The 23,233-nt window shown below is 41.0% G+C and overlaps 3 protein-coding genes across 4 annotated transcripts; 1 reads left to right on the top strand and 2 right to left on the bottom strand.

Annotated features, from left to right (window-relative positions):
- Window positions 1–63: 63 nt before the first annotated feature.
- On the bottom strand, window positions 64–12,503 carry LOC133157914 (CSC1-like protein 2). Of its 2 annotated transcripts, XM_061284575.1 has the most exons (24): window positions 12,122–12,499; window positions 10,212–10,433; window positions 10,039–10,118; window positions 9,037–9,078; window positions 7,856–7,946; window positions 7,746–7,783; window positions 7,498–7,640; window positions 7,354–7,405; window positions 7,155–7,263; window positions 7,007–7,077; window positions 6,644–6,724; window positions 6,405–6,528; window positions 6,059–6,192; window positions 5,802–5,939; window positions 5,555–5,708; window positions 5,051–5,157; window positions 4,876–4,962; window positions 4,677–4,742; window positions 4,228–4,390; window positions 3,924–4,029; window positions 3,620–3,787; window positions 3,383–3,498; window positions 3,222–3,293; window positions 64–2,197 (listed from the first exon to the last, which is right to left on the bottom strand). In XM_061284575.1, exons 2-24 carry the CDS (start codon window positions 10,407–10,409, stop codon window positions 2,036–2,038), a joined length of 2,502 nt encoding a protein of 833 aa, XP_061140559.1. In that variant the 5' UTR covers window positions 10,410–10,433; window positions 12,122–12,499; the 3' UTR covers window positions 64–2,035. The 2 variants fall into 2 exon arrangements, with proteins under 2 accessions (XP_061140559.1, XP_061140561.1); XM_061284577.1 differs by lacking the exon at window positions 9,037–9,078 and having other exon boundaries at window positions 12,122–12,503.
- Window positions 12,504–12,656: 153 nt separating this feature from the next.
- mrpl14 (mitochondrial ribosomal protein L14) lies at window positions 12,657–13,776 on the top strand. Its single transcript, XM_061284590.1, has 3 exons — window positions 12,657–12,804; window positions 12,994–13,075; window positions 13,343–13,776. Exons 2-3 carry the CDS (start codon window positions 12,996–12,998, stop codon window positions 13,710–13,712), a joined length of 450 nt encoding a protein of 149 aa, XP_061140574.1. The 5' UTR covers window positions 12,657–12,804; window positions 12,994–12,995; the 3' UTR covers window positions 13,713–13,776.
- Window positions 13,777–13,852: 76 nt separating this feature from the next.
- On the bottom strand, window positions 13,853–22,987 carry capn1a (calpain 1, (mu/I) large subunit a). The gene is made up of 22 exons (XM_061284580.1): window positions 22,829–22,987; window positions 20,177–20,423; window positions 19,565–19,634; window positions 18,949–19,067; window positions 18,743–18,876; window positions 18,422–18,590; window positions 17,626–17,709; window positions 17,467–17,552; window positions 17,269–17,343; window positions 16,753–16,913; window positions 16,513–16,682; window positions 16,413–16,424; window positions 16,100–16,311; window positions 15,957–15,996; window positions 15,801–15,866; window positions 15,531–15,588; window positions 15,329–15,393; window positions 15,152–15,220; window positions 14,999–15,077; window positions 14,800–14,913; window positions 14,668–14,726; window positions 13,853–14,590 (listed from the first exon to the last, which is right to left on the bottom strand). Exons 2-22 carry the CDS (start codon window positions 20,420–20,422, stop codon window positions 14,564–14,566), a joined length of 2,115 nt encoding a protein of 704 aa, XP_061140564.1. The 5' UTR covers window position 20,423; window positions 22,829–22,987; the 3' UTR covers window positions 13,853–14,563.
- Between the last annotated feature and the right edge of the window lie 246 nt (window positions 22,988–23,233).

Here is a 23,233-nt window from a genome sequence, read left to right as displayed (position 1 = left end):
CAACCACTACAGAAAATGGATTGTGTGACCAAGAATTACCTCCCGATAGATACAAACTTGCAATTTAGGGATGAAGCATTTTACTAAACATTCCAGAATTGGAACAAGTTGACATCTCCTATCTGAGTGTTTTTCTGTTAACAAAAACTATTGTTTTATTTCCAGTGAGTGTACAGAGGCATAGATGAATGAAAACATGATTCACAATGTCTGAGTTCATACAGAATATGTTTAAATTATAAGACATCACTAAGGCCAACAGTCTGACACGTAAATGTTTTCCTTGCAGCGACACTACACTTGCTAGTTCAGTTATAATACAAAATAGCACATGTATGGTGGTCCAGTGAACCAAAGCTGATCACCATTAGCTAGCACTATTTGCATCTGATCAAAAATTGCGGGTGTCAAACTACATTCAAGGTTAAAGAGATAGTGTGATTAGAGTATCCCTCCGGAACCTGTTGAGAAATCGCAAGACATATTAGAGGTATACACGTAGAGGTATGGAACAGTCCACTTACAATCAGAGGAGAATGCCACTCGTACATTGCAATTCTTTTTTAGTACCAAAATAATTGACACATTCTAACAGGTCATGGTCAATTTTGTGGTGCGGTGATCAGATCTTATGGGAGTTATCTTTGATCTTAGCAGCTGTTTTATTTAAAAAAAAAAAATGGGAATGCAACGGAGTGGGTCTGAACAATTAACATGATCAGTTGTGAGGAACCATTTTTCTTTCAGGGGGCTCCTTCCTAAAGGGAATAATAATTGGGGGGTGGAGGAAATTCAACAACTGAAAAAGTGATTACCATACAATTTGAGCATGTGGTTTGTGTATTTAGGATATCTGTAATGGTTCATAAATTATATCTTGCAGCCAGACCTGCTCAATAAGCTTATAAAAATGAGAAGTTTGATGCAGAGTAAGGCCACAGTTGGGTGTGTGTGCTACATATCACATTGACAAATATGACTTGGTTGAGCTTGAACTATTCAGATGCTGAATGCATCTTACCCGCAATTGTGGCCGTTGAGTTTTCTTCTGATTTGTTTAACGTTTTATCACAGACATTATACAATTTCATTAAAATAATTTACAAATCAGCTATGGGTGGCTGTAACATGACTGCAAACAACTTATAATACACCTCACAGGAGCTACATAATTAAGTGCCTCGACAAAATTTAACAAGGACAAGACAGAGACTAACTAGTCTTAATCCAGTTTTTACCGTAAAATGAACGCAAATGTCAGTATCTGTGCGTGAATATGTAAACCTATTGGCAAAAAAAAAAGATAAAAAAAGAAAACGGCTGTCAACTGAGTATCATTAAGAGACTAACGCATCAACACGTCCTATTCAACTCAAAGTCTTCTTGTAGCAGGGTCAGCAGACCAACTGGCTGCATCACTTTAATCAATGTAGTGTGCTAAGACACCGCTCGTCTTCCACAGTGGGAAGGGAAATGTCGAGGAAAAATATCTAAGTATTCTAATCAATGTCCAAGGAGGTTATGTGCTAAAAGAAAATCCTGCTCTTTTCTTGAAGGCTTCTATGGGATTGCATGAGCATTGAAGAAACCTCTGCACCTCGCTTGAAAGCCGCAATTCATATGAAGCATCAAGTGGGGACATTTTGGGATACTAGCAGAAGGTTATGGAAAAAATCTCCACTTGTTGAAGACATGCCAAAACAATTGGAGTTCTCAACGATGTTAAGGACAAGGGGAGAACATCATACCCTTCAAGACGGGGCCATAGTGGTCATGTCTACCTGTGCGTATTTTCTGGGTCCATGCGCTATGCAGGTGGATCTGATGGGCTTTGCTGTTTGTGCATTGCTTGTGCAAGTAGTCCCAGTCTATGTGAGAATCCTTGAGCTAGAATCCACATATTCATTAGTAGACAACACACATCCATTAGTTTTACGTCCCTCCATCAAGTTGAGATACTTTGGTGAACTTGTTGGTTCACTTCCAGTTCGTTTATTCAGTGCACGCTTCTCAAAGTTTGAACTTTCTGTTGTTCTCAGTGTCGCACTTCATTATCGATGAGGCTGTCTTCTCCCGACTGGAAGTCCTCATTCAGGCCATTTTCCACATTGATTATTTCCTCGTCCTGTGACTCGCCACTGCCCGATCCAGCCTCCTCTGCGTTTGGATCTTGCAGAACCTCAGCGATGTACATTTGCTGTTGAGATAGAGGATAAAATATTAAAAATAACATCTTTCTCAAAAGCAACTTTATCAAATTTGCACAAAGCTTTCAGCTGATATCAGTGCTTGGTGCATGATCAGAATCTTTTCATGTGATACAAGGGCAGCCTCGCTGTTGTAATTAACGAGTATCAAAATTATGTATATTTCTAAATGGTTGTAAAATTTAACATTTCAATATTAGACCAAAAACACCAGGAAAAATATTCAGACCTTTCCACGCACACCATGCAATCTGCTCGCATAATCCAGGTTGGGAAACACAAGTCTATATTATGCAATTGCCTGACGACATCGTGTATGTCATGTAATCTTTAGCTGTCATCTTCGTGACAAAAAGCTTTATCTGCAAATCTTTCGAGGCGATGTCATAGAGAATTATGTTTCGGAGCTCTCAATGAGGAACTACTTGTATGATTTTGGAAGGATGAGCTTCAGGACACAAACCTGAGGAACGCTACTACAGATAAGCGGCCAAAACATGACAATGCAAAGGTAAGTGTTCTTTGCTTTCGTACATTTATGTCATTGTAATTATGTGTAGTTAGCGACACAAGAAAAGAAAGCGCTGATGTCATTATTCTTAGATTGGAAAGCCTTAGCAAGTGGAAAAAGGTGAGGAGGGTCAGGCCGCAACCCGCCCCGCCCCTCGTACTCAGGCTCCTCCTCCCCACCACCGTGCCACAATAAAGTCAACAAGTACCCATTTGAAAAAATCATTCCTGTTCACTGAGCTAAGACATTGGAATTGGCCATTATTTTTTTTCATTACCATCTCTTCGTACAATCTTCCCTGACATTTTTGTTCCATTTAAAGATGAAAGACACTCGATTCAACACAATAGAAATAAAGAATTTGGTCAGCGTATGACTTTTCACACCAACTTGACACATATTTGGACTACGGGACTAATTCTTTTCAATATTTTTATGGAAATCACCTAATTCGCAGCAGCTAGGAGACAAAAATACGACAGTAAACGTGCCTGACTACTTACTGCAGCTTTGTTGGAGTCAGTAGTGCATTGTGTATGGCCATTCTCAGTCACATCAGATTCTTGAGTGTCAATCTGGGACACACAAAACATTTACTTAACTCAATTAAAAATAAAATTAAAAAAGACACTTAAAAATTGCACAAGTTGACAGGATTTGTTACCTTGTAGTTGTGAGCGCTCAAATATTTAAAATGTCCAAAGCAGACGTGTGAGAGGCAGACAATGATTGTGATGATCAAAACAATAAACGTGAACATGGAAATTGCAGCCGAAAACCCTGGGAAAAAAAATTTGGAGGACATCAGTTAATCGGGTTGCTCAAATTGTCATGGGCGGAAACAAAATAATAATGGTGGTGGTGTGCATTACAGACATTTGTAGATGGAGTGCTTTCTTACCAGAGCGCATCGTGGAGAAGAAAAGAAGCCAAAATAGACAAAGAATTGGAGCAGCCACCACTTGGTTGACAGCTCCCGAGTGGATCTTCTTGTCCAATTTTGAAGGCAGGTACGCATAATACATGTTGTACCTGTCTGCTAGGTGCTTGAGCAGCATGTACATCAGCCCTGTGCGGAAAAGTGACGTATGAGGTAAGAGCAAATCCTATTAGGCTGGCTGATGAGCGATCATATGAAGAACAGAACACCATAATTGCATCAGATAGCAGTAGCAGACCACTGCAAATTTAAAAGCAGAACTAACCAAAGGGGACAATGATTGGGCAGGTGATGCTGTAGGTCATAACCACCGTGAAGACACACATCATCCAGGCATAAGCTGCTCCAAATTGGAACTCGTAAGCTTGATGCTACAGAAAAAACAACACGTTTTTATAGAGTTCATTCATGAAAGTTTTAACCTTCAAACCAGATATAAAATAGATCATTATGAGCGACACAGGTTTAATGGAGGGGGAAGTAAAAGGTGGGTGCTAAATTGCTAATGTATTTGCTCCATAAAAGGTATAACAAATCAAATATCGTAAATCAGGCAGTCGCAAACTAACCCTCTTGACGTTTCTGCGCTCAGCTGCGGATCGAGCGAGGCAGAGGCGGATCATGTACATAAGCAGACCAGGGATCCTGAGCAAGTCCATGGCATTTCCAATAAATGCAGAGGCAATGACATAGTTGACAAAGAAGGCTCCATTGTCAGGAAGGAACACGCACCTGATGAGGATACCACAGACAGGTCAGTGGGCGTCACATTTCGATATTTACATTCTACACTGCTTGCTCTCATTAGGTTGACAAGTAACTGGAGCCCAGCTAACTTAAGGCTCAGGAAAGAAATTTACCCTGCACTTTTTGCTCATTAACCTCAGTTACATGGTTTTTACTATGTGAAACAAAACTAGCTATCATCATTTTATATAGGCAAGTTATATGAATGACGTAAAAGCAGTGTCTCAGCAGTGGCGTTACGCACCACTTACTACTCAATATTCCCACTTACTCAAATCTCACTTTAGCATCAGCCAAGAATCTTTTGTCAAACAGCCATCGGAAGAAAACATCCAAACTAAAAACAGAAAAGACAAAGATTAAAACTGATACCAACAATAAAATGACAATTTAATACATATTACAAAAATAGAGTACTGTCCTGGAGTACTGCACATATTTTTGTCACCCATGAGAAAAATATACACTACCTGCTTAGACCAAGGGAGGGCAGTAGAAGCACCATGAAGATTAGGAAAGTGTAGCATTTATGCATAGTAGTTCTGTTCTCGCCAGACCTGTACAAAGATATGGACACATCAGTCGGGGAAAACCAAAGCAAACGGGACATTCATCAGTACATCTTGCTTTAAGTGAAATCCTTACCGGGTCCAATGGGCTTCAAAAAAGGCAGAGTAGTAGACAATGGTTGGAAGTAAGGCGGAGAAGGACCACAGGAGGAGGGTGGGGAAAAACTGAGTGATAATTGGATTCTGTGAACAAAAAACAGACACGCACTGAGATGTCGAGACAAGAACTGAAGGACTGAATTCAGCACCTGAAGTCAAATGTTAGAGCTGTTGGTACTTGTTTGTTTTGCTGTATGTGCAGTTTTCCAATCCATTTTTTTTTTCAAATGTTCATAGATTATTCTCCAAGGCCATAGATATTGGACGTCAAAGAACAATTTTACAAATACAAATCTGCTGTTAAGTTTCAGAGCTCAACATTCGGAAGCAATTTTCGGCACGGAGCATTATTTTTTTCCCGTTTAGGAATTTGGCAGCCTGCTTTGCCACACGATCGAGGCACATGCAAACGGATTCTGCGCTCCTTGCTCCCATTTCAAATTTAGAAAAACAATCAAAAGCGCTGGACAAAGTGCCTCACGTTCAGGTATTCCACTGGTTTGGTAACATTGAACTTGTCCATGGTTGAGATAATGATGGCTGGTGTGGTGAGGAAGAATAGGAGAAGGAAGAGGACACAGTTTATGATCAAGCAGCGGATCCACCACGAGAAACCTCCTAATGACAGATGCTCCCTAAGGGATAAAAAGTGGTGCTGCGGTTAGATCAAAAGCCAGAGAGCCTGCGCAGCCAATATTGCTCATGGAGTGCCTTTATTTCACACTCACCAGTAGACATTTTGTGGATCAGGGGCATAGCTCACAGTCCAGTTGTGCGTTTGGAGTTTGTCACTGAATGCCGAGCTCTGGGGCTCTCTTAGACAGTGGCAGCCCTGACATTTGCAAGCATTGAAGTCCTTCAAGATTCTGAGAAAAAACAAATAGAATGTTAAACTACGTGTGCGTGTGTGTGTCTGTGTGTGTGTGTGCGTGCGTGCGTGCGTGCGTGCGTGCGTGCGTGCGTGCGTGCGCAAAGGCCTCCTTACATAGCAGTTATGGATTCGTTTTGAAAGGTGACAAATGCCATTCCTAACGGTTTCCTGTTGACCTTCTCTCTCTCCTTCCTGGCGTCATCTTTTAATTGAGCCTCCAACTTAGTATAATAACTGACAGCCTCTTCCTGTGAGGGGTAAAAACATGCAAATATGAATGAGATTTGTAGTTAGTTTGAATGGATTTCTGAAAAGAGCATACACTGGATATGGAAATTCACAATCATCTATTCAACAGGCAAGTTTTATGATTTAAAAGAATTAAATTTCACTATTAATGCGACTCAGACGAGGATGTTCGATAAGAGCAGTCAATATCAATAGGAAATATTCTTCTGACCTGCTCACAACCTTTGATGATACAACAGCAAAGGTGTCCACATGGCTTTGGGTTTATCATGGTGTTTACATGCTCTTTGGCCTGCAGATCCAAGAAGAATTTCTTGCTGCGCTCTGCCTTCTTCCTGTATGCAAAACAGTAAATTTGTCATACTGATGACATCACTAATTGTTATCAGGTCAGTCAAACTTTTTTGTACGAAGAGCCAACCCTTGTATTTCTCAGAGTAAAACTGCTACCTTTCGGAGTTCAGATACATCAGTCTGGCCACATTGTAACAGATGCGGGCTTCCAGCACGGCACAGTTTTCATACGCCTGCCTATTAAACAAAAGAGAGAGCGGGAATTGTATTACAAGAGTGGAGACAACATAGAGCCAAGCAGCCCTCCTTTCTAGTAGCAAATGACACATGACCTGCATAATTCTGCTCATCTGGCTTCTATTACGAACATTTCAACCATTGTCTCATACTGGGTACATGGTTGACGAGATCAATTTTAAGAGGAAAAGGCATGTCTCTCATATACTCGCATGAAGCGATTTAAGAGATGTCATAAGAGACTTAATATGAAATCACAGAAAAATATTTAAAGGCACTTACTCAAAATGTTGCTTTATTTCTCTTTCTTCGGCATATTTGGAGATTCCGTTGACAAATAATGTGCGTTTGACCTGTCGTAAATTGGGGAAAAAAGGCTGTTTAAAGGAAAGTACAATATGGTTGTGGAGGGAATTTTTGTGAAACCAACCAGGTCATCCTCTGCGTAATGCATCTTGGAGGTGTGTCTTCTCATGCTGAACACCGTCAGTAACAGGTAAAGGAAAGCAAAGATGGTGTGCAGCCACAAAAGCGCATTACTAGAGAAGATAAACAGTTGAGAGCAATGTTAAGCAACACAGACTGTAAAATCACACTGGTGCGACGATTATTGCCTAAGAATCACTCACTCTGCATCTAGATTTGCTATCGTAGTTCTTCCAAAATTATAAGCATTGTTTTCTGTAGGCAAGAAAAGAAAAATCGGGGTTTTTTGTAATTTTGTGTCACTCCAAGCAGGTTCATCCTTAGGTTAGAAACCTCAGTCAACTCACCAAGTAGGTTTCCTGAGAAGTTTACAGGCAAAACGATACCAACGGATAGCACACCCACCACGACCAATAGGCCGATAATGTGGCGTTGGAAGGACAAATAATGTACGGCATCCTCGCCACACTTCTCCCTTATTTCATCATCCCTAGAGATAAAAAAAAAGAATTAAGCAAGTGAGCTATTTATCTCAAAAAGAATGTTTAATTTCATTTAAGTATTTCTCGCCATAATGAAGAGCGTGCGAACTTACTTGATGCGGAAGATGGCAGTAAGCCAAGAGCAGAAGCCCTAGAAGAGAAGAGCGCAATATGAAGGAAACATGGCCAATTTTCCATTGTGTCACAGCAATAACATTCTTACCGTGTCTCTCTGATCTATGTCGACCGAGCTGGAAATTGAGGTGAGGCGCTCATAGCGTTCCGGCGTCTCTGTTGTCAAGGCGGCGGCCGCGCTGTGTGAATAAAACACAACCCAAAGTATTAGTGTGGTGTACAAACGTATTTGGGTCTCAACTCACTGGGACTGCCATATTAGTAGAATGAGAAAGCATAATATACACAGTCAAGCACAAGCGAGATGGAATCCCGTTTTCAGATTATTTGTTAGAGTCAGCGCAACAACAACAGTTGCTGTCAAAACAAGAAGACATGGAAAGTCTGGGATGTTGAACAACTTCTGTTATGCCGCAAAGAGAACGCAACCCAGAAGAATTCCCACACAAGAAGAAGAAACAGATCTTTTAGCAATACGATGTCTCTATTCAGGGGTCACCAGCAATGGTACATTGTAATTTCCTAGAAGTGTTGTAGAAGGGAACATTTGAAATTTTAAACACTTGCAGATATGATATTTATAGAAATATGTTACACATGAACATGAAAACTGTTTCTTACATTGTTATATCATTGTTGAGAATAATTGTAAGAAATCGTGAGCATGATCAGTCTTCATATTGACAAACGTCATTCATCAATAATCAAATAATTTATTTCAATTTGACCAAATGTAATATTTCAAAAGTGTGTATTAATTTGCATTAATGAGGATCCAAGAAGTCGCTTTCAGTTTTAAAAATACTGGTGACCCCTGTTCTATATACAAACAAAGGAGCGATTTGATCACATGTAGAGGAAATGAGCTGTATCTCAAAGTAAACTTAAGAAAAGCGAGGTCACCCTCATTCCAACATGAAATTGGAGAGGGTTGTCTCAAGTGTGCAATACTCAAGGTAAATAAGAGGAGTAGCATTACTACCTCTACCTAATCTGTGTGCATCATGCTGTGCGGCCACACAGGAGGAGGCCATGATTCAGAAAGAGGTTAATACAGATTAGTACATACAGATCGAATTAAAGACAAGGACACCCGGCGGCACAAGAAGGACATTGGCAAGGAGAGGAGGGAAAATCATTTAGCACCCTGGCACTGAGAAACACCTGGAGGAGAAACACTCAACCACCAAGAATGGGGAAACCTAAAAGTGCTAGCTAGGTTAAAAACACAAAGAGGGCGGGAGCAAGTGATGAATACAAACAACATACTATTCCCGATCATCCAGACGACTGTAACGCTGATCCATTCTCCTGGTGGAAAGACAGGCAAAACATTGACTTGTGCCGATAAGAAGTAACTCTGCTTGCTAGCACGGATGGGCTCAAGAGCTACACTGGAGAAACTTTTCATGCCACAAGCATACTAATTAGCTTCTCAACACAAAAACGCGAGCAATGACGACACACCGTAGCACGTTTCGGACATTGCGCTTCACTATTGAAATATAATCTGATTTCAATAAACAACATTTGACAAAGGACTACGGTCAGGCAGCTGACCCCCCCTCCCCCCCATCATCATCATCATCCCGCTATGCTACAACCCTATTATCAGTTTGCACACAGCTGCAAAAATACTGAAGGAGTAAAATCCAAATGTCCACAGCTGGCAAATGTAGGTTATATAGCAGCGTGTCATGACAGTGGTACGCCTCTTCACAACCATGATGGTTGGGTTTATTCAATGACTTTAAAGGGTTTTGGAATTTGAAGAAAATTCTTTTCATAATAGTGCTGTTTACCTCAACTTCAGGTCTAATTATACCCTATGTCATTAGGCTAAACCAGACAGATCATGTGCTGCTGACACCAACTTCCTGTCTGGGTGAAAGCCTCGAGTGGTTGGCTTCAGTTAACCTAAGACGTTAATTTTCCTGTGTATGTGTACCGTGTATTCAATTGATTTGGGTTTTGTCTGAGACAAACACTGACTCGGCATTATGTTCCCTTTGGTGCGATGAACATATGTTCAACACACACTTCCCGTCTTGAGCCTAATCCATGACATTGACTTTGCATAAAAACAGAGCCTGAGTGGCTGCCGGCCATACTAAGATCTACAGAAAATGCTTCCCCAAAACTAGCAAACGTCATGTGTATTTCCACAAGAGCAGTATGCCGCTAAATTACCTGGTGACTTTTTGATGTGCATTTTTGAAGTAACCGCTAATAGTGTACTTCAAACTTATATCCTTACGGAGGTTACCGTACCTGTCAGCGTCGGTGACGAGAGCGAGACGTCCATAGTCCCACGCTACTTTACGAAGGAAGGAGAACACGACCAGCAAGCCCTGGAAGGCCACATTAGCAAGAAATATCAGAATAATAAATAATCCTAAAAAAATGGACATAGTTTACAACGTGTACTTGTCATAACAACTCACCAAAAAGCACATGAAGTCAAGGGCGAGAACGGTTGGTACGCCACCAAAGGGCAGGCCCTGCAGAACTGTGCTGCGAATGCGGGCCGAGTAGCAGTACTCTTTGGAGGTGGCATTGGGTGGCAATGTAGTCGTACAGCTCTGTGAGTCAGAGCAAGCTTGCGCCCCCCAGATGGCCATCCCTAATAGCAGCCTTTGCATCACTCACTGCAACATGCTGAGTATCTGCAAAAGAAAAGGCCAAAGTGTTCATAACGCTCGGTATGAGTTGCCGATGCACAGCAAAAATAAGATCATAGCAGACAACACAGTAACATTTGATAAATGTGAAAATATTTTGTGCAGTGAAACGTTTTGGGCGGAACACAAACAACCTCTGATTTGTTTATATGTATTTTGAAACATTTTACCCCATTGGAGACAATGGAAAAAACTATTGCCATCAAAAGGCCTTGAAAAGGCAATGTAAGATTCACTTTTACACTGATGAGAAGTACAGACAAATGTACCTCAACTAAAAAGTCATAATAAAATGTTTTCTGTCAATTATATAAAATACCCTTTCCGATAACTTGGCACAACAAAAATAGCTGATTTGTATATTGGTAATATTTCGAAGGAAAATACATACAAATTTATCACTGGAAAAACATGGCTATATGATACATTGAATGCTCAATGGAGCCAACACCAACAAAATATTATCTTAAATAGGGTCATAGATGGGAAATATTGTGCTTCTCTGAATCTGTCGGGGCATCATTGCGTCCATCGATGCTTGCTGGTCCAAGCAACTGCACCTGTTTTTCCACTCTAAGATCTCAATTGAGATCTGAAATGCAGTTGACCTATTTTTTTTATTTTGGTCATCTCATCCGCAGAAATTGGGGGGGGGGGGGCTATTTTGAGAAGGAGTACAAAGTGCGGATATCTGTGTTCAAATTTAGGGAGTAAAAGTGGAATGTTTTCATACTCTTCCGTGCAGATATCTGCAAAATCTACAGCGACGAGTTGACAGTTACTTCCCACGACTGCTTGCAGCCAACCACCGTTTGAGAATCGCATATTTTGCATGTTTTGATAAGGGCACGGGGAAGGAAAAAAAAAAAGAAAAAAAAAGAACACTGTTCTTGCGGAGTGTGCTGGTACACGTGTTTACACAGTTGCGCTCCTTTATATTTGCCCTTCGACCCACTCACTATTAGCAGCATTCGCAATGCTGAGTGCTCATCTGCCCTAACACTAAGTCGTTTATCCGCTCCATGGAATGCTTGTGACATCACTGCAGCAAGATGCAGCCAGAGCCCAACAATAAACCAATAGAGACCAGAGGGTTGAAATGGGCCGATGTGAACCCAAGGAGGACACAGCACACCCTTACTGTGTCTTCATCTACAACCGCTGCACATCCTGAACCGCCTCCCAGTCACAATTTGGGAAGACACTCGCTAACGCGTACTTGTGGTTAGGGTTAGCTAGTGGAAATAAAGTCAGGAGTTTGTCTCAAGGTTGCAGTGCTGAATTGCTGTGTCAGACACGCTCAGAAAAACAAAACCTATTAGCTGCAACGGTATTACCCAATAGACAGTTCATTATCTTTACAGTGCCCCAAGTTACATGTAATCAACAGCTGACAGACCGCAGATAATCGCTGGGATCCCTACGCAATTCACTTGAGTCAATAGAATTATTATTGTAGTATATTGTGTTCTTTGACACAGCGACTTGAAGTGACCACAATCGGCTATGGGAATACAGGTTAGCGTGCTAACACTAAGAGTATCACTTTTCTCAGTTTACTTATTGTGCTGTCAAGGCTCAACATCATTCAGAAGTACCAAACGGGCACTTTCACCTGTTAAAAATACAAATGCTGTGAATAAGATCGACTTCATCCACACTTGCAAACTTACCTTTGCGAATGCATTGGAAGAATGGTGTCGTCAATGGACTTGTCACTTTTGTCAATGAGGGTTAGCAGTTAACCGTAGCGTTGACGCTAGCTATTAGCGGCACGATCTACCATAACATAGTTAGCTTTCACAAAGCTACATGGATTTAGTTTCAAATTTAACTTGCCGCGTCACAAGACAAAATTATAAGAGAAATCAAAGTTCAGCGAACAGTATGGTATTAACCTGTTTACATAGATGCGCTCGTCAACGCAGTGACTACCGTACATGTCAAGACAGCCGGTTGGACAACTCTCAAGACAGACCAGTCCAGCAGGCGGAGACGCCGATCATTCTTCAAGTATGACAGCCCTAGACGTATGACTTCTAGCAATGTAAAGCAGCTGCACAACAGACAGTTGAACAGAGCTTTCGCGGTTGGGAGGGATCTATGTTGTATATGTCTGTGAGCAGAAGCGCATGTATATGACGCTATTTAGAAATTGTAAAAAATAGTCCTCTATCTACGCCACGTTAGTGTTTATGTGATATTTTATTTGTATACTCAAATGGCAAATGATCGTAAAAATATCATTTATTTCCTACATTTACGTTCCCTAAAACTATCACAAAATGGGTGACATGTTTTCCGGCGCTGGCTAATGACGTCACGATTTGACATTGGCATGGGCTGAGGCAGAACGGTAACAGAATTCGCATTTTTAACTAAATCATTGGGTCGACCGTTTAAAGCAAACGTTTTAAATGGGTGTAAACATTTTCCGATTAATTCACAATGTTACGTCCTGTTTTTCTCTACTATGCGAATATCGGCGAGCGCTAGCGTTAGCCACAGACTTTAATTGTATGATCCTAAACATTCTTTCTTGTAGTTATGGCGATGCACCTGTTTGCAAGATCCTTCACCGGGCTCTTTGCTGATGGATTCTGCTTAATTCCTCAGAGGACGTTCGGGTAAGTAATCTGGCAGCACACGGTCCAGCAATCTGAACGCAGCACGATGATTGTCTTATTGATATCATGATGAAAAGTTGCTGAACCAGCAACAATTCATTTTGCACATTGTGTGCAGCAGATGAGTCATTCTTCTTCCTCTATTTGTATGTTATTTACATGTTGTGTATGCATAGTGAAACAAATGAGTTGCTCTGTAGTTAGTCTCTTTAAAGAAAAGGTCGTCCGTACCTGTTCAAATGACTTCATAACAATTTGTCTGTCCAGTGTGTCTGCTGCTGCAGCTGCCGTTCAAAAAATGACCAGAGTGCGAGTGGTGGATAACAGCTCTCTTGGGACTACACCTTACCACCGGCCTCCGAGAGTGATCCATGTGTACACCAAGAACGGCGTTGGAAAAGTTGGCGACAAAGTGTTACTGGCCATTAAAGGACAGAAGAAAGCAGCACTAATTGTTGGTCACAGAATGCCCGGACAACGTATGGATCCACGATTTGATTCCAATAATGTCGTTCTTATTGAGGAAAATGGAAACCCAACAGGAACTAGGATTAAAGTTCCCATACCCACTCATTTACGTAAAAGAATGGAGGGGGACTACTCGAAGGTCCTGGCAATTGCTAGTTCTTTTGTCTGACTGGGCTCAAGTTTCTGCTAGGAGTCCTCTCTTTGCTTACAATAAATACAACCTTTACCTGAAATGCATGGTACAGTCTATTTAACAAGCAAAAGTAGGTCATCTTAATGGTATGATGAACACAAAGACAAAACTTTAAATTGGAGGTTAATGGCATTATTTATTTATAGTTATGTTATTTAAGGCACAACACAAAACTGGCACATTTTAATTTAGCTAATGACATGAATAAGGCAGTCCAATATCATGATCCCTGTAAATGTTAGCGACAGTGTTTCTCAATGTGAGGCATTTTTGCTAGCAGTTCCCTACAACTAAAATCTTAGTGCAAAGTAAAACCTTGGGATGAAACCCCACATATATCTGATCTTTATTTCTAGCAAGACAATATAAATGTTTTTTAAATGCAAAATTTAAGTCGAACTTTCAGTTTAAAAATACCAAGAAAAATAAGGTGGAAAACAAACTGTAAATCTGATTAGTAAAAACCCAATTTTAAAGCACTAACATAACAAATGTGTTTTTGTTGCAAAATACTGTAGTTAGGACCATTAAAGGCAGCCACCCTAAAATATTGAAATATCACCATGCAACAAACTTTACATTCTGTGGTTACACACATACTCATGCAGGAGTGATAGCTGCATACTTGAGGTTTGCATAGTTTTACAACTTTTTAATACAGGACACTTGGCCTGGATGCACTTTTATTATCCGTGTGTGTGTGTATACAGTTTTGCTACTTTGGGTACACTCGGGTGGGAAACCGTTACTGGATTATCAAGGCTACGCGTTAAAACAATCATGGCAGTCTGCAGGCTGCTGCCATCCCTCACTCGATATGGTCCTCTTCAACCACACATGGTCAGGTAAAGCCACTAGCAAAAAGAGTAGAGGAGTAATAGAGTTAAGTTGGATGCAATTATTTGCAATTCATGACAGAAACAAAACTCACTTCTATGAGAGTCAATTCAGCCACTCCTGATGACTCTTTGTCAAACTGCATGAAAGACCCTGTGGAAAAAAAGGCAGTTTTCATGTTACTAGCTGGTAATGGTTCATCCGCAGATTTGAGAATACTACTCACTAAACATGGACTCAAGCTTGACCAAGCAGCAGATAAAGTTATCAAAGTCAATCATCTCATTCTCCGCATACCGGGCCACCAGAACCTCGTTCAGTCTGTTGTTTAGTTTAAAACCTTCAAAAGCAAAACAAATATGCACATGAGGCTAGATTACGCTCATCACGATGTTTTGAAGTGAAACAAAACTGAGCTTTTCTACCTGCTGCCTCCACAGCAAGACGCATCTCATAGGAACTCATGGCCCCTGACTTGTCAAGGTCAAACTGTCTAAAAACAAGCTTTAAGCAAAGAGAAGACGTGTTAAGTTTGGTTCATATACTTGTCATGCACGTCAGACATTTCACTCACTCACCAGCCACTTTCGGATCTTATTCCAAAGGATCTGGAACTCCACCACACCGAGACGAGCACTTCCATCCTTCTGATTAAAAATGTGTCATGGTGTTTTAACTCAGCAACCACGGTAAAGCAAAATATGACACAATTATAGCACCGTGTGGTCAAATTGTATAGAAACACGGGAGGATACATCCATGAGGTTGACCATGGTTCTGCAAGATTCCAAACTGAAGCCATCCGTCTTCAAATCTTGATCTGAGAGAACACCATAAGTGGAGTTACACAGACGCTCACGGGAGGCCATTTGCAATTCCATACATACTACAGAGGCACGCTAACATGTCAGTATTCCAGCAGCTAGCAATTTATCATTGAAAATAAATAAAACTCACGGCGCGAGACGACTCTGTTCAGAACGGTCTTCAGCTCCCGAATGGAAATCTCCATGTCCTGAGTAAAAAGTGAAGGAAAGCTTTTTATATGAATTCAATTAAGATACATTATTTTCAAGCTTAACGCATCATCACAGGGCATTGGTTGGAATAGACATTCTATTTCAAATAATGATGTCATTTTCTTTCATTGCGTTATGGCATTTTGAATTGATGCTTAAGTTTAATGTACCTCCTTGAATAGTTCAGAAAACGTTTTCCACAACCTACCTCTCCTGCTAGTTGAGCAAACATGGACTTGAAAGAATCATCAATGTCATCTTCCGTTAATTCTTCCTGAAGGGAAGGTGAATTATATTACAGGTTATTGATCATTAGATAAATTGATATGCTCCAATTTCTTCCAAAAATTTTATCATGTTATACCTCTTCTCCTAAATCGGCCGATATTTCATCATCCAGTTCTCTGCAATAAACAATGACATCACTCTTGGCTTCTGAACATACATACAACCTTTAAAAACAAACCATTCAACAATACCATGTATTAAAAAAAAAAAAAGACATACTCTGTTTCTGACTGCTTCTCAGTGAAGACGCGAAGGACAAAGTCAGCCTCTTTACCGGACTCAAAGGTGGAGGGGACGATGAGGTACTCTCCAGGAGGTAGACGGAGCCGTGTGCTCACTTCTCGCAGATTTATGAAAGTCTCAGAACGAGCGCACGATTGATTGGTCAGAAAGAAATTCTTCTTCAGGTGAACATTCTGGCAGCCTTTAAACTGAGGGCAGTAGGAAAACAATCGGCCATTTAAATATCTTTTCAATGTACGTAGTTGTTACGAGTGGATTTTTCAATTTGAATCCTGCCTACTCTGCTTACCTCCTCTGGGATCTGCAAGAATGTGCAAAAGACAATAACAGCCATGAAATAAGTAAAGTTAAAAGCAGATTCATCAATCAAGAACAGAACTCGCTCTCACCTCATACAACGCAAAGCCGATGGTGTGCATATCCTGACCGTGCCGGCGATGTCTGCGCCGATCCTTCTGCATCAGCGCCACCAAGAAACTACAGGCTACCTCATCATCGTCTGGGTCATCATCCTCCTCCATTAATGTGATCTTATACTGAGGGTTGATCCAGAACGTGTCTACAGACATTGAGGCGTTTCTGTTTAAGACTTGATTCCTGAATTGGTCTTCTCTTAAAAGCGGACTCACTGGGATTGTTCCTGCAGCCTCCAGCTGTGCTGCCCCTCCGCCATGTGCCATGAAACTTGATGGTGTTCCAGTGGCTGAGCGCGTCCTCTTTCAACGCGTCGGCGGTCAGGTTGCAGATTTCAAGTCGGGAAAACTGCCTGAGGAACTCACTGAAGGCCATCCTGAATGGAAAGAAAGCCACATTCAGCTCGTGAGAGAAATGGAGCCTATTGAATCTCTTGAATTGTGGTTGCTTGTGCCCTGCCTTTGGCTAATGACCAGACCAGTCCAGCATGTAGCCTGCATCTTTTCAAAAGTCAATTAAGATACATTAGCTCCCCACAGCCCTAATGAGGACAAGCATTTCAGAAATTGAATGGATGGATACTAAAGCCATTTAGATTTACACAACCAAGTATGGTATAATAGGCCCTACGCCCTCGATTTAATTTTTTAATTTGGTTTGATGACAAGACTTGAAGTTTTCATTGTTCCACGTTCAGAATTTAACAACCACAGAATCATCGCAGCACTTACCAGAACTCTCCATCTTCCATCTGCAGATGCACTTCATCCCGTTCAGACGGATCAACTTGGTCCCATTCCGAAGAACTATAAAGAGCAAGGCTGCGGTGTTATCGATGCTACTTGATTTGTCTATCAATTCACGGAATGGGACACCATGACCATGAGAGTTTTTCCGTAGGCTGACATTTTGTATGCTTGAAGACTCACTTGTCACTCCAGGCACCGGTCCACTCCACTTGGCCCCAAGGATTACGAATTCGGATTAAACGCTCCAGTCTGCCACGGTAATCCAGCTACATCACACAAACGTGTTCAATAATAAATATAATGCCAATGGCTGCCCAGCAGCATCCCATTCACACATACCTGCTTCAGCCCAGTGACTGAATAGGCATGGCCCTTCACCAGCTTCTTGAATGTTACAGCCTCCATGTCGAAGGCGCTGGTAATCTGGAATTAAAATGATACGCTGCTTTTCAGGATGAAACCTCAGATGTAGTATTGAACAGGAGTGCTCCTGCTCTGTCATCATCCATTTGTGTTGAATCCAAAATAAAACATTTGCATTTACTTTGGAAGACAATAATCGACATTTTCGTCCTCTTGTCCAACATCCATTCAATCAGAGTTATTTAAAATTGTTCGTGCAGAAAAATGTATTTCCTGTTGTTGACTAAAGGGATGGAAATTAAAAAATGTTTTTAATCAGATTCATCGATTAATAGACAAAATAATCAACAAATCAATCGACTGGTCAAATAATAATTCTTTGCAGCTATATGAATACCATGAAACCTTAGGGTAATTATACAATCATATAATTACACCCAATGCAAGTAAACCTATTTGTATCTAGCACAACTATTTCTCATAATAATGATAATAATTTTTTTGGTAGCCAAAGCATTTTTGAAATATATTTGACTGAATTACTTCATGCTGAGATAATATATATCGTGAATCTACAATTTTAAGTTTAAGTTCAATTGCAGGTATTCCGGAGACTTTAAAAGTTTGCACACTGGCATAATTGTGTGACCATATATTACTGCATCTTGGAGAAGTTTGAATTCTTGTTCTTCTTAACTTTTCCTAGTCGCAGGAGAAATGTGCAACTTTCCAATTTTATGATATCAGTTAAGCGAGTGAGTTGAGCACTTACATCAATGGAGCAGCCTAGCAGGGAGCCTCTATCCAGCGCTTTGCTGATAATCTTATACAGATCTCTGGGAGCTTTGCTGAGTTCGTAAGACTCCGAAACGCCACCTGTGAAGTCCTCAAAACCTTCAGTGGTACTTCCTCCGGACAGAGCTTCGTAGGTGCCATTCAGCCTGTTGGACGCGATGCAGAGAAAAATAAAAATATTAACGGGAAAACTGCAGCGCTTCCTAATGTGTTGGAGATTTACGCTTTGCTCTTACAGTACATGCACTCCGCTAAATAATTTAAAGCCAGAGACCGAGTAGCCTTCTAAACGACCTACTTAGCATAAGCCTTCTCCAGCAGTGCACTCCAGAATTCATTGCCCTCAGCAGAATGCACAAACATCAGCTCGCCATCATTGACAGGAAGTCGGTCATCAATGACGACATCTACCCATTCGCCAAACTGCCAGAACTGAAACACAAACACAATGAGTCAAACTAGCATGACGCTCTTGCACAAATTAGAACTTGTCTTTCAAAGTACCTGAAAGTGAAAAATTCCAGCATAGCTATCTTCGAAGGACTGCCCATGTGGGACAACACGATGAAGCAACTTCTCATTCAAAGTGAGAGAAGCAATGGCTGCCAAGAGCCAGCAGTCCCCTGAACCAGAAAAAGTAAATATCATTTTAATGTTTATCCAGTGAGGAGTTAGGGTGTGTGTGACAAGCAAAGCAGCTAAATGCCCCTGTTGCCATTTACACACCAAAAAAATAGCTTTGTTCGACTAAAAAGGCCTCAACCCCCCCCCCCCCCCCCTTGCATTACATTTATGAGTATATTAAGATTATCATATGAGTGTATCAGCCTTTCTTTCGAAAACAGCAGCGCTCCATTTACTGGCAACGCTAATGAGTGTATAATGGATGTATGGATTGGTTCCACAGTAATATTCTGCACTATAACATGACATTTAACTTGATTACTTTTGCTCACAACGGTGTAATATTTACTATCATCATTATCCCCACAAGGATTTTAGGTATGCTGGAGCCAATCCCAGTTGAGTTACACCCTGAACCGGACTCAATGTAATCCACTCTTTGGGATTGTTATGGCTAAAATTCTATGAGCAGGAAATTAGACCAAAGCGTACTCACCCAGTGCTCCTTGACAGATGTCCGTCCTGGTGGCACCACCAACAATGAACTGAGGCTGATTCACCAGTTCCTCATTGGGAATAAACAAAAAAAATCTAAGCCATTTTATAGACATATTCTGAGATTAATTCCGTATCCTAATAAAAATAGAAATCACACCAGTCTAGATGGATTACGATCATGCCCGCAGACTATTCTTGCATCAAGGCTACGAGGAGCTAATCATGTAAGCAAATGTTCTCAATGTCGGGGAGAACGCGGACAGCTGCAGTGGTCAAATAACCCCCTGCCGCAACTTGCCCGATTATGTCTGCATTTTCAGACGTAAAAAGACACCATGTGCTGATATGCTGTGTTTACATTCCAGTCATAACCACAAACAAGCATGGCTGCAGTCCATGATAAACTTTATCACAACAATGTAGAAGTTACGTGGATATGGAATCCTTTAAATGCAATGGAGTATGAAATGCATGGAACGTCTGCCCTCCATTTGTTTGAAACTTTCATTGTTCAACAAAACAATCACGTCCCATCGGAAAAATACATAAGCAAGCTCGTGCGTAATGTACGATTGCAGACGGTCCAATTCATGTCATGGGGTGATCTTACCGTAGGTCTCATCCACTCAACATCTCTGGTTTTTGCAGAGTAGGGAGCGAGCTCCTTGAAGCCGAGCGATTGGGGCTCAGCAGGGAAACAGGGGTCTTCAAAAAGGCAGCCCGACTCAACGCACTGCTGCTTTAGTGACTCGTAGTCCTGGTTGGAGAATTGTACCGCCTGCTCGTAGGAGCCCATGCCTTCTGCTCGCAGCCTGTTGGCGTTTATGGTTGCAGATATCCCTCCAACAGGATTCATACTGGCACGAGATAAAAATACGGAAATGGGTGGTGGAGCTCTGAACTATTATTAGTATCAGGAGTGACACAGTCTTGTCAAGAGGGTATGGCACAGAGTTTGAAGAGTAAACATACAAAGTACTTGCACTGACGTGCTCTTTTCGTCGTTCGTATTCGGTGTCTGTCCAGCTATATTACCCGGACCATATATGGGAAGCCTTATATTCACTTGGACTCCATATTATCCAATCCAGAAAAGTATATGATTAATATGAGAGGTCAGGGCGCAGCTCAAAAAGGCTGAGTCATTTTAGCGTGTCAAAAAGGAAGTTGGATTACAAAATGTTTTTTTTTTTTTTTTTGCTTTTGCAAATTACAGTGGAACCTCCAAAGTCGAACGAGCCCTCAGTTGTACAAGTGGTGAGATAAAATACGATTTGCAGAAGTCAACTACTTTTTACACTTGTAACATTAGCCATTTTTATTCTGAGATTCTATTGTATTGATTATGCAACCAATTGTTCTTTGCAATATTTCAAAAGGGTTCAACTGCTGAGAAATCAGAGATTGACCTGTGTGTAGGAATGCAGTCTACTATTCGACCTTAATGGTTCCAATGTAGCAAACAAATCAAAGCGTTAGGGCACATAGGAAAAAGGTATATGCGTAACAAAAATAACATTACTTGGATCAAACCACACAAGAAAAACAAAAGCTGTGTCCTTATAAAGAAGTTAGTAACATGATACCTGATGTGCAGACAGGCTGAGACGGAGAGCGGCACAAAAAGAGGGAAAAAAAGAGAAATGTCATTCACTGATGATTTTGAGACAAAGTGCCTTCCTTCTTTGTGTAATTTGGACCGCGCTGACTTGCTGAAAATGCGGGCACAGCCTTCACCAAGCCACAGTGCACTTTAGTTAATGAACGCTTTCTTTGTTTATTTATTTATTTATCCTTGAATGCATTTGACTGCTCGGTGTTGGAGAGGTTCACAAATCTCCAAGGAGGGCATAATGGCGCTGCAAGGCAAACAGGCCGAGCAGCTGGCTATTAGTTACTCCTGGCAAATGTGGTTCCCAATCAGTACTTTCGTATTAGATTATCTTTTGTGCTGCTCTGAACCACTCATCAGAAACCCAACGAGCAAGGGAAAGTATGTATACAGTGGTGGTGAGCTAATGGTGCTAATGCGGAGGAGTGAGTGATCCATGTAAAATGTTTTTTGGAGTGATACGTGCAATGGTTACGACAGGAAATGCAGCAGGCAGGTCCAAACAATAAATTTCAAATGAAGGCAAAATATGATGATTTTATCCTCCAATATATTTGTTATACTATTATATTTATTATTATATATTTATTATAGTCTCTGTAATTTATTATACTGATATTAATGTATCAATAATTAATTTCTTATTGTGACATTAATGTGGAAACTCAATGTACACTGCCGTATCCACACAAAATTTATTGGTTGTTAAATAACACACATACCAAAGTCCTTATGGGATGATCTATTGCACTGATATTCATATTTTAGTTGTGATTATCACATAATTGCAAAGGCCACAAGTCTTTAGGTGTCGGTAGTACAGCCAAAGCTGTGGTGAAAGTGCTGTATAAATAAAAATATATTGGATTATATTATTAAGTATAACTAACTGGTGGTTAATAGTTTTGAAATCAGAAACCAATTGTTTGTTCAACTACTTTTCAATTTATTTTAAAGGAAGATTGGAGGAAAAGGGGAAAGACAATTTGTGTGTTTGGACAGGAAGGTCCAGATTCGAACTCCACTAACCATGTCGGATTTCCATTAATTTTGCTAAAATAAACATTTTTCTGACTTCAATGTTTGGGTAGAGTAGGGTAAAGACCCTAGTAGTGAAGCCCCCAGGCTCCACCTCATGCTGCTGCTGCTGAGCCTCTTCAATTCTGCTGCAATAATGTTCTTGTGACTCTGGCTAATGATAAACTCCTCCAATTCCTGGTTGTTGGCAAATAGCTGATTGACGCAGTTCTGTGCAAAGTGATGTCATGGGAGGGCCTCAACCTTTGTGAAATGCTCGACAGGAAGTCCCAATAATGCTGTCTGGTACCCACCCGCTCTTATCTGCAGCATTGTGATTCAAAACGCATCTAGTATGCCAGGCATGTTCGGCCTCACAATGTTATGAGCACCTGTTCACATGGCAAGGAGGAGCAAGAGTTATTTAGACGCTCTTAAATATAACGTCACAATTCAACCCTCAATGCGCCAACTCATGCCGACCTTTAAAGGAGACGCAACTGCGGTGTATTATACAAACACTCCCCCTTTTACAAAGCGAGACCCCAGCATACCGTTAGCCGCATATCAATCATAAACATGCACGTAGTTAAATGAACCAAATGACAGTAAAAAAAAACGAAAAACACTCACCACCGATTTACAAATGAATCTTGTCTTTCCTTGTTGCAGTAGATTGATGCTAATCGTGTAAAATGGGGGAAGTGAAGACTAGCGGTTCGAAAGCCAGGAGGGCAGGTCCAGCCCTCATAGACTATACACACACGCGCGCGCACACTGGCACTGCAATAGGAGGGGCATACACGTGCGCGCGCGCACACACACTCCAGCAAAAACGCATGCACAGCTGCCACTTGAGGCGCTAGTGTGACTGTGACGCGTTGGAGTCAGACTGTCATCCTAATAGTTTTGTGGAGGCTTATGTTAGTCAAAATGGATGAATAAAAAAGGGCGAAATGATGAATAGAAATTAATAAAACGTCCCATTGATGTAGATTAGTCGTTAACATGGTCGAGAAAAATAGCCTTGTCTCATTT

Source organism: Syngnathus typhle, linkage group LG8 (assembly GCF_033458585.1).
Source record: "Syngnathus typhle isolate RoL2023-S1 ecotype Sweden linkage group LG8, RoL_Styp_1.0, whole genome shotgun sequence".
Taxonomy (NCBI): Eukaryota; Metazoa; Chordata; class Actinopteri; order Syngnathiformes; family Syngnathidae; genus Syngnathus; species Syngnathus typhle.
This window is presented reverse-complemented; position numbering and strand designations above follow the sequence as displayed.